The 14,597-nt window shown below is 43.1% G+C and overlaps 1 protein-coding gene across 2 annotated transcripts in view; it reads left to right on the plus strand.

Moving 5' to 3' along the window:
• SYNPR (synaptoporin) overlaps positions 1-14,597 on the plus strand; it is a 360,670-nt gene that overhangs the window by 331,849 nt on the left and 14,224 nt on the right. For both annotated transcript variants that reach the window (XM_077451936.1, XM_077451937.1), the window contains one exon: positions 13,510-13,701. In XM_077451936.1, the coding sequence (XP_077308062.1) occupies positions 13,510-13,701 (192 nt within the window). The remainder of the gene's footprint in view (positions 1-13,509; positions 13,702-14,597) is intronic.

Here is a 14,597-nt window from a genome sequence, read left to right on the forward strand (position 1 = left end):
AAATTGGTGGTTCTTCTCCCTGCAGGGTCCTGTCTTTTTTTTGTATTTGGCATTACTCTGAATGGCATCGCATGCATAGCTGTATCATTCATTCACTGGAAAGTCCCATCTACCACTACAGCAGAGGCACTCATGGTTTTCAATGGACTGAGGAATGATGAGTGCTGCCAATTAACCGACAGCTGAGCTCTGACAAGGGAGGGCTAAGCCCAGCCCTGAAAAATGGATATGGCCACAATTGCAGGAAGAGGTGCAGGGGACCCAACGCATTTCGCAACATGATTGCTTTATTGTGAGTTAATGTAAAAACATCTGTAAACTATGTGTGAATAGAGTTGCATCCAATAGTAAAGTACCCCAAACAGCCCAGGCAGAAGAGGAAGAAAAAAATATAGACTTGTGGTGGAACAGTGGAGGCTTCTTTATGGATGGCCTCAATCATACAATGAATCCAAAAGGTCCAAACAATTGGAATAGGAAAATAGGAATCATAGAACAAAAAACAGAGCCACCTTCTTGAAAAAACACTCTAGGAATATACCAAACTGACAATATGGCCAATTTTCTTTATCTACTGAACTGGGATGTTGTGCCAAATATAGTGAACCGTGTTCTCTATTTTTTTGCCCAACCTCAGAACAGACCTGTGGCTGAAGGAATAGTCTGAAGGAACCTAAACATTGCACCTGGTCCACTGATCACGGTTGCAATGCTTTGCTAGCTCCAGTGCAAACAAATTTTAAAAAATGCACATTTCTTTTTTTTTATGAATTTCCATGGGTGCATTTATTGATTTGTTTATTTTCAAAAGGTTTAGTTAGCCAAAGTCCAAATTTAGCATTTTTGGGAGTTTTGGATAAGGTGGGAAGGGGGTAGAACTATTCTTTTTTTTAATTGATGTTGTTGCTGCTTATGTTTCTAATCTGGAGAATTCTCCTCACTTCCTGGCTATCTGAGTAAGAGGCTCAGAGGCTCTGTTCGCACCTATGCGGTTTTTATTGCTTTTTGCAGAAACGCACTATAGTCCATTTAACATGGTTTCCTATGGGACACGTTCACATCTATCCTTTTTTTGGAAATAGTCAGGGACTTTTTTTTTTAAAGCATAACAGTGCATTTTTGTTCAATAGATTTCAATGGAGAGGCTGCAGAAAAGTATGTAGTGCATTTTTATCACAATTTGCGTTTTGCTTTTTTTAATCCGCCCAACAACACACTGGCCAAAAAACCATAAAGAATGAAAAATGCAGTCCCCCTATGGGTGGCGTTAGAATCAGTCAATTGTGACCCACTTTTGGTGGCTAACTTACTTTGGCTACATCCAAATGACCACAAAACAATAAATACCCAGTGGCACGCCATTCCCTGCAGATGTGGGACACTCTTAAATTCAAATACAAACTGCAATCCCTCCCACAACCCCCTTCCTCTTTTTGCAATTTGTCTAAGGCTGGCCTCATTCGTGCCCACTCATTCACCAATGGTTTTAAGGTGTTTCCTCTGTTATGCAAGTCATATGGTCTCCCTAGTGCCAAAATATTCCGCTTCCTCCAGCTCAAACACTTCTTTACCCCGTGCTTACGTCGGCACACATCTCTACCTGACATGACTTCTTTTGTGCATGCGTGTAAAAATGAACCCCATGCGCGAGGACTGATCTCCCTTCTTTACGCCCGTCTACTATACCCTCCCACTCATATTTCCCTCCGCTATGTCACTAAGTGGGAATCAGAATTGGACCTCCACTTAGAGGCGAAGGACTGGTTGGATATTTAGTTAGCTACGAAGTCTGCTTCTCAGAATGGCCTCTGAATGAATTATAAAGTGGTAATGCACTGGTACTGGGTCCCTGCTTGGATTTCTAAATTCTTGTCTTCTTACCCACCTACATGCTTTCGAGGCTGCAACGGAAAGGGGTGCCTAATGGCTCAAGCATTCTGGGCCAAAATTATTCAAATCATCTCTACCTTGGAAGGTGTGCCTCTCCAGGCTTATCCCTCTACCGCCCGGCTTAACATGAATCCCTCTGAGGTATCCCACCTGCAGTTCAATTTGCTCTCGCAGGTTATCACTGCTGCTAAGGAAATTATTGCAAAGGCCTGGAAAACCCAAAGTCTGCATACCCTTGAAGTCAAACATAGAATCACCAGGGCAATGATTGATGCCAAGGTTGAAGCTGTTGTCCTTGATAGAGTCTCAAAATATGAGCGACTCTGGCAAAGCTGAGTGGACCATTTCCTTCCACCCGATTTTGACACTACCCTCCTCCCCCCGTCCTCCCCTTTCCCTCCCGGCGACCCTCTCCCTTCTCTTCCACTCTCTCTCTCTTTATCCCTCTTCTCTTTTCTCCTTACTATCATTTCCTTTCCTTTTCTCTTTTCAATAAAATATTTGAACGAGAGAAAAATATACAAACTGCAAAACGCAAAAAAATGCGCAAAAAAAAGTGGGCAAAAATGCAGCACAAAAAGCACGTCAGAAACTGATCGAAAGCAAACTGCATAGGTGTGAACCAAGCCTGAGAGAGGTTATGAACCTTTGTCTAGATTTTATTGTGATCTGTGTGCCCATAAGGGGGATTTCCCCTCAATTCCTTTTTGCCATAACAGGAAGTGAAGAGAAATTGATTCTATAAAGACACGGACAGCAATAAAAAAGCTAAAAGAGGTTCAATCCCTTCTGTACATATCTAAATTGAAAAACTTTTTACTGGAGTTTTAAACAAAGTTTCTGCTTTGTTTGTTGTTTAAATGGCTTTCTGCAGTGTGACATCCGTGCATGCACTCATCTGATTGTGTAAACTGTAATTATCGTTTCCTATTATCTAGTAACATGCAAGCAAAATGTCCCTATACAAGCAAAAAATGGTGCTAAGGATATATTAAATGTTCAAAGGCAAGTTCTATTTTAGCATTTTGAAGCAAAGCCTTTAATTACCAGTGAGGATGTCCTGGAATAACTGTGGCTTGTCTTTAGCGTTCTTCTCTTTTGTCTGTTACTTGCAGACACAGTTGCTAACTGCTATCATAATTCTTATGTTGCAGATGTTATAGCATTTTATTAATGGGCTATTGTGGGTCATTACAGGATACTGCTTTGTAGTCACAATATATCATTCTCAGTTCATATTGAAACTTCCCCTGTGTCATGGAGGAAAATTGCAATGTAAGAGTGAGAGTCTATTGCAATTAAAGTATATATAAACTCTCACCATTTAAAATAGGAATGGAAGGCAAAGTGTGTGTGTGTGTGCTGTATATATATATATATATATTTATATATTTATTTATATATATTTATATATATATCTATATTTATATATATATTTATATATATATATTTTATATATATCTGTAGTCAGAGTCTTCACTTGGAAAATACAGTAACCCTAACTACCAAGACCTGAGATATGCCCTGGTCTTGCTGGTCAGAACGCCTAAAAGAGGGCATACCCTGAATGAGTATAGAAAAATGTATGATGTATATGGGTTTGGGGAACGGGAGAGTGGGAACGAGGAAGACGAGCCAATGTCAGAGGAGGAGGGATATATACCCTCTCCAGACTCCTCCTACAAATCCAGGCTGGCCTCTGGCCAGCCTTCTAACTTGTAGTCGGAGTCTTCACTTGGAAAATCCAGTAACCCTAACTGCCAAGACCTGAGATGTGCCCTGGTCTAGCTGGTCGGTAGCGAGTAAGGGGGAACTGGCTGGCCCGTTCGTTCTGCTACAGGATGCTATAAGAAAAATTGGGGCATATTGAGATGAGATAAAGCATCAGCCACACCATTGCGATCTCCACTATAAACTCACCCTGAAAATGAAACTTGTACATCAGTCCCAGACATGTCAACCTATGCATAAAGGAAATGATTAGAAGGGATCCTGATCTACCTTTATTGACAATTTTGGCTGTGGCCAAATTATCCGTATAGAAGATGACCGAGTTGCCGGACCAAACAGGACCCCATGGGGGCGGCAAATGCATCCACCACCACAACCCTCCGCATCCGGTCAGTCGGAACAAACCATATCACCAAGAACACCCCTACGTGCCTTAATAAGACCCCTTTCACACTGGAGGCATTTTTCAGCCACTACAGCGCTAAAAATAGCACCTGGATAACACCTAAAAAAAAGCCTCAGTTACAAAGCTGGGGCGCTGCACTGGCAGGGCGTCACAAAAAGTCCTGCCAACAGCTTCTTTGCAGTGGTGGAGGAGCGGGGAATACACCGCTCCTCCATTGTTTTTTAAGGCTCCACACATTGTTTTTTAAGGCTCCATCGGAATTGAGACCTGCAGAGCGGTATTAATCGTTGCCACTATTGACCCCTAATGGTGGAGCTTCCGGCATCTCCACGTGAGGTGGGTTAAATCATCCACTTCCCTCTCACATCTACCACAAAGAGAAGTTGGACGTAGTCCCATGCGGTGGAGCTTAACCGGTTCCTGACCAGCGCACGCCGATGTACGTCAACAGAATGGCACGGGCAGGCATATTGGTGTACATGTACGTCCAATCTTCAATGCCGCCCTGCCATTGGGCCCGTGCTGGTTGGGACCCCCGTGAGTCCGGTCGCGGGACCCGCGGACTCGATCGCCGCGGGCATACCCGCGATCGTCTCACGGGACGGCTGAATGGAGGAAATGCCGTGTAAACAGCATTTCTCCATTCTGCCTAGCAACTAGTGACGCTGATCTCTGCTCCATGTGATTGGAGCAGAGATCAGTGTTCACTAAATGAAAGCCCAACCCCCCCACAGTTAGTAACACACCCCTAGGAACACTTAACCCCTACACTGCCACCCACTGGTTAACCCTTTCACTGCCAGTGTCATTTACACAGGAATCACTGCATTTATATAGCAGTGATTACTGTATAAATGACAATGGTCCCAAAAATGTGTCAAAAATGTCCGATGGGTCCCCCACAATGTCGCAGTCACAATAAAAATCGCTGATCGCTGCCATTACTAGTAAAAAAAAAAATAATAAAAAATTATTAATAAAAATGCTATAAAACTATCCCTATTTTGTAAATGCTATAACTTTTGCGCAAACCAATCAATAATCGCTTATTGTGATTTTTTTTACCAAAAATATGTAGAAGAATACGTATCAGCCTAAACTGAGGGAAAAAAATGTTTTTTTATATATTTTTGGGGGATATTTATTATAACAAAAAGTAAAAAATAATGCGTTTTTTTCAAAATTGTCGCTCTATTTTTGTTTATAGCGCAAAAAATAAAAACCGCAGGGGTGATCAAATACCACCAAAAGAAAGCTCTATTTGTGGGGAAAAAAGGACGTCAATTTTGTTTGGGAGCCACGTCGCATGACCGCGCAATTGTCAGTTAAAGCGACGCAGTGCTGAATCGCAAAAAGTGGTCTGGTCTTTGACCAGCAAAATGGTCCGGTCTGTAAGTGGTTAAGTGGGGTGTGGTGTGTCTGCAATAGGGTGTAGAACTGGGATATGCACTGTGATATATTCAATAAGCTTTTCCGAACATTTTCTAGGACCTCCTCCCACTGTTCCCCCGGTATCTCTCCGACATCAGTTACCCATCTATCACAGGTTGAACTAGGGTATTTGTCCAGGTACATCCCCATTAGGGAGGCGTAGCAACTGGAAATAAAGCCTTTGGTGGAAGAGGCCTGCTGCAAAAGGGCAAACACCGGTGTGGGTGAGAACGCAAGGTTATCCATAGACCTCTGGGATTTAATGGCATGTTTCAGCTGTATATAATAAAATCGAATATTCTGCGGAATTTTGAATCTAGACTGTAGTTCAGCAAATGGTAGCAATACACCATTGTCAAAAATGTGTTTTAGATGTGTTATACCCACCAAGCGCCATCTATTAGCATGTTGTAATCTTAAAAGTTCAGGATATGTGTGATTGTCCCAGGTTGGGCTATAACTGGTATAACCCTGTACCCCTTGTAATTGTTTAGTTTTCTCCCATACTTTCTGAAGTAGCCTGTAGATTGGGAACGGTTTATTGCATTTGGAGAATAATTGTGTCTCCAAACCATCCAGGAATGAGGGAGCCCCACTAAATTGCAGCATTATGGCTAGCATAGAAAAACCTGGCATCTGTAACAGCCCCCCTGCCATTTGTTGGAGCTGGGTGACCAAATAATATACCCATGTGTTCAGGAGTGCCAACCCCCCTACATCTTTGGGTTTTTGTAACTGCTCCAGTTTAATCCTAGCTGCCCCATCTTTCCAGAGCAGGGACCTAAAAATAGAATTGACTACCCAAAATATTTTCAGGGGAACTACTACCGGGGAGTTATGGAGATGGTATAATAATTGTGGCATCAATATAACATGAACTTTAATGGCACCCCAGTCTGTAGGGTTCAATATTGAGTTGGCCCACCTTTTGCAGCTATAACAGCTTCAACTCTCCTGGAAAGGCTGTCCACAAAGTTAAGGAGTGTGTATATGGGAATGTTTGACCATTCTTCCAGAAGAGCATTTGTAAGGCCAGGCACTGATGTTGGACGAGAAGGCCTGGCTCGCAGTCTCCACTCTAATTCATCCCAAAGGTGTTCTGTCTGGTTGAGGTTAGGGCTCTGTGTAGGCCAGCCAAGTTCCCCCACCCAAAACTCGCTCATCTATGTCTTTATGGGCCTTGCTTAATGCACTGGTTCACAGTCATGTTGGAACAGGAATAGGCCATCCCCAAATTGTTCCCACAAAGTTGGAAGCATGAAATTGTGCAAAATGTCTTGGTATGCTGACGCCTTAAGAGTTCCCATCACTTGGACTAAGGGGCCAAGCCCAACCCCTAAAGAACAACCCCACACCATAATACCCCCTCCACCAAATGATTTGGACCAGTGCACAAAGCAAGGTCTATAAAAGACATGGATGAGCAAGTTTGGGGTGGAGGAACTTGACTGGCCTGCACAGAGTCCTGACCTCAACTCAATAGAATAACTTTGGGATGAATTAGAGTGATGACTGCGAGCCAGGCCTTCTTGTCCAACATCAGTGCCTGACCTCACAACTGGGCTTCTGGTACACAATGAAAACATGTGGCTTTGTGTAACTAAAAGGCAGGCTTGATCCATCTGCTGTCTTGTATAAAAAAAATGTAGGCAATTTGTAGGCATTTTGCCAAGGCACCCCTGAAGAAATCTGAAGGTACCCCAGGGTGCCTGGGCACCCTGGTAGAAAAAGGTTGCAATGGAGAGTATATGCTGGTTTCTAGTGACCTGCTGACTTAAACATTTTGAAGACCCGACATGCTCTCTTTATTGTGAAACCCCAGACATATTAAAAGAACACCTGTTGATCTTGCAATGAGGTTCCTTCCTAAAGTCCTTCCTATTATTCCAATAATCAACAATAATAATCCATGACAACTAAGCCTAGGTTCACGTTGCTGCAGGTTAGAAATCGTGTGCATTCAGCTGAACTCGCACAATTTCAAACCGGCAATGCAGTCAGACTTCAGGGGTGAGTTGAAAGACATCTGTGCGGGTTCCTACACAGATGTCTATACAAATCGCCCCCCAAAGTCACCAAAAGTAGTACAGGAACTACTTTTGGGAGTCGGTGCCACAACGATAGGGGGGGTGCCATTGATGGCAATAGCCGCCGATTTGGTATGCGATTTAACATGCCAAATTGGACGTGGGCTAACTCTGAGTTGTACTTCCGCATCACTCAGGGCCGTCTTTAAGGCAGGGCAAAAGGGGCAGCTGCCCTGGGCCCTGTCATTGTTGTGAGGCCCAAAGCTGCTGCCTCATACTTGCCAACTATCCCAGTGTAAATTCCCTTGTCCCTTGAAGTTTTAGTCCCAATATCTCAGTGTGAAGTGATGGTACTAATGCTGCCCAGCTCTGCCCTATTGTTGTGTACAGATAACTCACCTGCAGACCCTGTGTTTACATGTAAATAACCAACATTCATATGTAAATAGATGCGGCTGGCAGCATTGATATGTAAATAAAGGTGGCATTCATATGTGTATCATGCTCCCCTGCAGTGAGGAGATGATGCTGTAACCTCAAGCAACTAATCAGTGAGCCGTAATGTGTGCTGTAACCTCTAGCAGCCAGTCATTAAGCAGTAATGATATGCTGCGATTGCTGCCTGATCTGATACAGTAAACTGATTTTAAGTCTAGCTGCTATTTATTGTATGTCTCAGAGAGGGTGGAGAGCAAAACTGCATGGTAGGGGCCCCCAAGAAATTTTTTGCCCAGGGTCCAATCAGTATTAAAGACGGCCCTGGCATCACTGATGTGATGCAGCCATGTTGATGCATATTACACAGGTATTGTCCACTGTTGTCACTATAAGGAAGCCAGTCCTGTATAAACATGTGTAGTCAACGCTGAAGCAAGTGCCTCCAAACAGGGAGTAACTGAACGAGGCTGGAGGACATCAGCAGCACCTAGATGCAAAAAAGGATATAAAAAATTCAAAACAGTATAGACATAGTGATTTATCAATCTAAATGTCATCTAGTTAGGGTTTAGATTTACTTCAGTAAAACCAGACCAAGCCAACAAAAATTCCACATCTTAAAATTCAGTTGACATTTTCCTCTGTTATTTCAGAGTTGGGAAACATCTACTTTAAAAGATGGAATGCCAAAAAGAAAAAAACAATGCAGACTAATAATACACAACACTCTTTGCTCTAAAGGCTGTTGTTTTGCACCAGAGCCCACGCTGCAAAAAGGTTAGGCTGAAATAATCAGAGGAGTATCTTTAAGTATTAAGCTTTATTTCATATCTTATCTCGGTCCCAGCAGAGCTGCAGTACAAAATTCATGAATTCATTAATGGTAGCTTCACGCTGTACTCCAAAGAGTCTGATTTCATTCTGATGTCAGAGGATTGGAATAAGCCCAGCACCGTAATTAAAGTCCTCCGTCGGTGGTGTGAACAACAGCGAATGCTTGCACACGTGAATAAATATTTAATTTGTTTTATCAGGTTAAGGGACTGATAGGGAAGTGGAGGAGCAAAACATCTATGCTAATAACGGGAGAAGAATACAAGAACTAAAGTGATACCTTTATTGGATAATTGAACAGGCTTATGTTCCATGTTTTCAAGTGACGGAGGAAGTGTCAGGCTTTGGATGCTCTCCTCGGTATATTTGGTTCTATGACTTAATTTTAAATCTAATTTATATAAAAAAAAAAAAAATACTCTCCGAAAATAGGACAGAATACCCAGAGATATTCAGTAATTTAACCATTTAAATGTTATTGGCTGGATCAGGCAACAATTTCCTTGTGTCTATGGGTAATAGTGCGCCTTGCATCAAAATGCAAGACCCACATATTAGTTAGACCGGTGGCTGTCAGCTTATGGACTAAAGGGGCCCTCAAATACGGTCCTTGACATCACTAAAGTGCCACGCATAATGTTAAATATATGTAATGCTTGAGATGACTGTCAGAAAATGCAGATCTAACAGAGGAAATGAGAGTCAGAAAGTGTGGACATGCTACATTTTTGTCTGGAGACACATTACAGAAGACAAGATGATGATGGGAATATGTTACACAGGGCTAGTAGAGATAAATGCTATTACCCTAATCAATGTTCCCACTACGGCAGCACATCACATAATAAAGGTCTGCATGCCGCCCTCGGCCCCAGGTTGGGCACCAGGGAGTTAGACCCTCCCATGTAAAAACACTACATGAAAGAAAAACACAAATAAGGAGAAAAGGTGACTTCACATATAAGAAGCTTACACCTAACTCCATATATAAGTAAAGTGGCCTTTAAATTAAAGTGATGTCAAATGTTCAGAAACCTCTAATATAGCAACAGACAGTTGGCCTACCAGAGCATGAATTATGTAATGTGCAAATGTGGCCTCCTCCTTGTTCAAATACCATTACAAACTATACATACAGACATTTTTTTTTGAGCCAACACAGCCCCTCCTCTCTGCCTTGGTCCAATCAAAGAAGGCCTTTTTCACTGAAAAAAATAAAAGGTATTCTATGAATGGTGGCAGTGCCAAGCAAACAATCCCCTGTGGTTAGTGTGCAGATCAGCTTTAATAGGGAAATAGTGAGACTCAAGACCTCGTCTGGCATCACTGTTGTCAGAAACCATGAATCAGACCAAGACAGAAGTACAGTTAAATCACACTTGTTTAATAATAAAAGTAAATAGAACAAATGTAGTCAAAACATAGCCAAAGTTCGGTAACTGGAATGGATAGTCAGACAAGCCAGAAAGTCAGGAAGCCAGGAATCAGCGTAGTGGAACAGCAAGCAGGATCTGGAGCCAGATGGAATTTCAGCCAAGCAAGTCTTTAACAGAAGCGCTGGAGAAAGTCTCTGTGATGTTGACCAAGGCAACGGCAGAGATCATCTGGGCTGGACGGTTTAAGTAAGCAGGAATGACCAGCAGGATATAATTAACAGGTGAATCACTGTGGAAAGATAGGAGCTGGAAAATAGCCAACAGCTGAGCGGCCAGCTCAGAGAAGGAAGGGCTGAGCCCAGCCCTGACAACTGCCTTGCCTTTCCAGCTCATTCAATATCGGTACTTGTGTAAATGCACCGATACTAAGGACTGGTACCTTCAGGCTCATTTTTTTCAGCTGTCAGCTGGAACCCCCCCGCTGACAGCCTAAATGTAAACAAAAGAATGGTGGCAATTATTGCTTATTAAGGAGGGGGCCGCTGTGTCCTTAACAACCAATGACGTATTCAGCTGTCAATGGGGTTCTCTGTCTGCTGACAGCTGAAGTGTAAATAAAATCAAGGGTGGACTGACCATTCGGGCACTTGGGCATTGCCCGAGGGCCTGGGGCCAGTAGGGGGAATCAATGATAGAAAATGTCAGCGCCCATGGATGCAGTGGCCAAGGTGTGGTATGACGGATTCCGCCCCCCCTCCCCCCACTCCCTGGTAAGTGTAGATCTCGGGCCTCTCCCTAACCTACACTGACAGTGTAACAGTGAGTGATGGGCACTCCTCCTCTCTGCTGACAGCCAAAAGAAAACAAGGCCAATCCCCATGCATTACAGCCACCTACCGCCATCCACCTGGGACATGAGCAGTCAGATGGTATCAGTGCCCAAGAGGAGAAGAAGGGGGGAGCCGGCATGCACATTGAACAGTGAAGTCGTCCTGATGTGGGATGAAGGTGAGGATCTGTAGATAACCATGATCGGTGCTTGGCTCAGGGGCAGGAGGAGAGAGGCTTCAATTAACACAAATAAGGACAATGGTAATGTTGGAAGAATAGGAGAAGAATGGGGCGGTAGATCAGTGGGGATGCCAGCATAGTCCTCCTAGCTGTGGGGCCGGCAGTGCTGAGTGTTGGGAGTGCTGCGCTTCTTCATCACTTGGTCTCAGCCAGATGGCAATATTACACAGCACATTGATAGATGATGGAGACTCCCTTTCCTGCTCCTCCTTTTCATCTTCATTTTGATCTCCGTAACTGCCAGCAATCGGTATCAGTAAATATTGGTACGTGTTGCTCAAAAAAGTAGTATCGGATCATCCCTAGTTATAAATAATCCCTGATGAATTCAGGAATTTTTTTTTCAGGTGACCATGTTAATAAATGTAGCAGTGTTACAGAAAAGCTACAGTTAATGTATTGTATATACTGATTTTTCCTTCTAGTGTTTGGCACTTTTAAGATTCGAGTTGCCATACCTTTATTTCTATAGTGACATCTGCAAGCCTAAAAATAGTCATGTCTCCGCTTTTTTACCGCTGTCCAGCTGTGCCAGGAAGGTAAATGGGAACCCCCCAGCACAGATAACGAACATCAGACACAGCAAGAAGACAGCACAAGACATCTATCAGTGAAGCTTGCAAAGTGCTGGAGGCTTCACACCTCATCATTACGCCAAGTGGCTTTGCATTTGTTCATCTGGCACCGTGTAGCACAGATGACTGGTTGTCATCACTGGTAGGAACTGCTGAGAATATAGATACTACGCGATCTACATTTATATGTTTTCACACAACATTCACACATTTTTGTAAATGGATTACATTAGAAAAATGTGTGAATCCTAGGTAAAAAGTTGCATGGATCTTGTGTGATAATTTATAAATAGGCTGCTAGTGCAGAATTCGAAAAAATCATGTGTGTTATACTTAGCAACCAATGACATTGATTTATTTTTTACTTTGGTTTTCTTTCTTTTTTTTTTTTAAGCATCATTAAATCCATTTAAATTATTTGATATTTTTCACCTGGTTACATAATAATAGAAGCAATAGTCTAAAGATCAGATTTTGGCTAAATGCCCTTCTTGCATTGCTATTTTTTGCGGTCTTGTGTACTTGGTTTGTGCCACACTGTAGATCGGTGGGCATGACAAGCAAGAAATTTCTTAAGAAAAAGCCCCCGCTTTACCAGCCTGATCTGTATTAGTATATATATATGTGGTGGCCTCAGCCAGCACCACTCCGCAAACTGCAACCTATGATGCATTTTGCCCCACCCATCGGGGCTTAGTCATAGAGGTAAAGGGCAGAAGGAGGACGGAAGAACTGACACATCATTGCACGTGAAGACCAATTTAATTTCAACTGATTTAAATGGCCAATTACCCTGGAATTTGGAAATCACTGAAGTAGACACTACTACTCCAGTGATCTACATGCTCCTGGGTCCTGTGCTGAGCGGCGGGCCTGATGAATTGTGAAAACAGGAGGTATGCCCCATGGCAGGACACCATTTAGAGAAAGCTCTGCATTTTCTGAGTGATTGCAAATTGTTCTGTCGTTGGACAAGGTGTCATGCTCTCCACCTCATCCAGGCAGAGAACATTTTGCATTAATTTAGAAAATTCAAAGCATTTTTTGAATGGTGCCCATGCCAAGTGGTGTACTTCCTGTTTTCACATTGCAGGAGAGCTTGGTGTGTGAAATCACTGGAGTAGCAATGTCCAAGGTTCAGGGACATCAGCTAGGTATGGTACAATATATACATGGTCCAAACAGTATAACTATGCATAACATGCGTAACAGGCACAGTGGTGTAGTGGTTAGCACTCCCACCTAGCAGTAAGGAGGTTCGCTGGTTAGAATCCCAACCACGACACTATCTGCCTGGAGTTTGCATGCCCTCCCTGTGCCTGCGTGGGTTTCCTCCCACAATCCAAAAGGCATGCAGGTAGGTTAATTGGCTTCTGTCCAAAATTGGCCCTAGTATATGAATGGGGACTTGGATTGTGGGCTCCTTGAGAGTAAGGACTGATGTGAGTGTGCAATGTACAGGGACAATTGTAGACACTCACTCAGGTTGAACTGGATGGACTGGTGTCTTTATTCAACCTTACTAACTATGAAACTATGAAACATACCCATGCCTCTATCTTTTTTTTATAAAATAGGACAAAAACCTCAAACAGCTCATACACCGTAATACTTTCTTTCTGCAATCTTTGGAGGCTTATTTCTTTTGTTGTGTCTTTGTATCAGTTACATGGGGTACTTTGAATATAGTTTTATATATTTTAATAAATCTTTTTTTTTTGTTGTCCTAGGACTTTATCGTAACCGTGGTCTTCTCCTTTATGTGGCTTGTAAGCTCATCGGCCTGGGCTAAAGCACTTTCTGATGTAAAAGTGGCCACAGATCCCGATGAAGTTCTGTTACTGATATCAGCTTGTAAACAGCCGTCGAACAAGTGTGCGTCGGTTCGGAGTCCTGTCATGTCAAGCCTGAATACTTCAGTGGTAAGTTGGTTTCAGATGGCAGGAGGGTGGAGGGGGAAGACTGTAAGCATTATGTTACCACCTTGTCGTGCCATGACTCGTGGATATGACTTTAAAGGTCAAGTTGGCTTATAAGTAAACATAAAGTTAGCTGTAAAGATTAGAGTTTCAGAACTGAGGTCAGTAGGAACACAAATCGTTATATTTTTTTATTAGCAAAGAATAAAATAATTTGGCATTTTGATTTTTTCTTGGAACATATCTGACCAACGATAGCTAAGGGGGTCCATTTTTACACAACTAGAGCAGGCAGGGCTGCTGTTAAAACTCATGGGGCACCATGCAGCTTACCTGCCCCTGTCTGAAGGTGACTGACATAGATTTATCAGTCCTTTTCTCTGTAGCCTCATCTGCACAGATGAATGAATAGGTAGCACTCCAAGGCTTTCACAAACTCAAGGAGTGTAAATACAGTTTACTGTACTTCGATGATGAATGGTCACAGGAATGATTGGTACCAATCGCTCACTGTGTTCATTTAGGAAAGGAAGGGGCCGGTAAAGGACCGGTATATTTACTGGCCCCTTCCCCTGCTCTCTATTTTGAAACATCCTCCTCTGTGTCCCCAGCAGCTGCCGGCAGGGGAGAGGAAAGGAGGAAAGCCGGAAGAGCTGGGGGGGGGGTACACAAAGGGAGTCCGGATAGCAGATGGAAGGGGCGCATGTACTGCAATCAATCCCCCTGCAGTGCAGCCAGAGTAGGAAAGAAAAGAAGAAGCTGGCAGTGCTGCAGGAGGAGACAGAAGAGGATCAGTGTCTGCAATAAGATAGTAGGATGGGCAAATGGTTTGGCCCGAGCATAAGTTCAGGCCGAACTTTGGTTGTCCGGACATTCGGCGAACAATGAACATTATGCGG

The sequence above is a fragment of the Lithobates pipiens genome, unplaced genomic scaffold (assembly GCF_037356315.1).
Source record: "Lithobates pipiens isolate NorthernLeopardFrog02 unplaced genomic scaffold, aLitPip1_a1.2 Scaffold_23, whole genome shotgun sequence".
Taxonomy (NCBI): domain Eukaryota; kingdom Metazoa; phylum Chordata; class Amphibia; order Anura; family Ranidae; genus Lithobates; species Lithobates pipiens.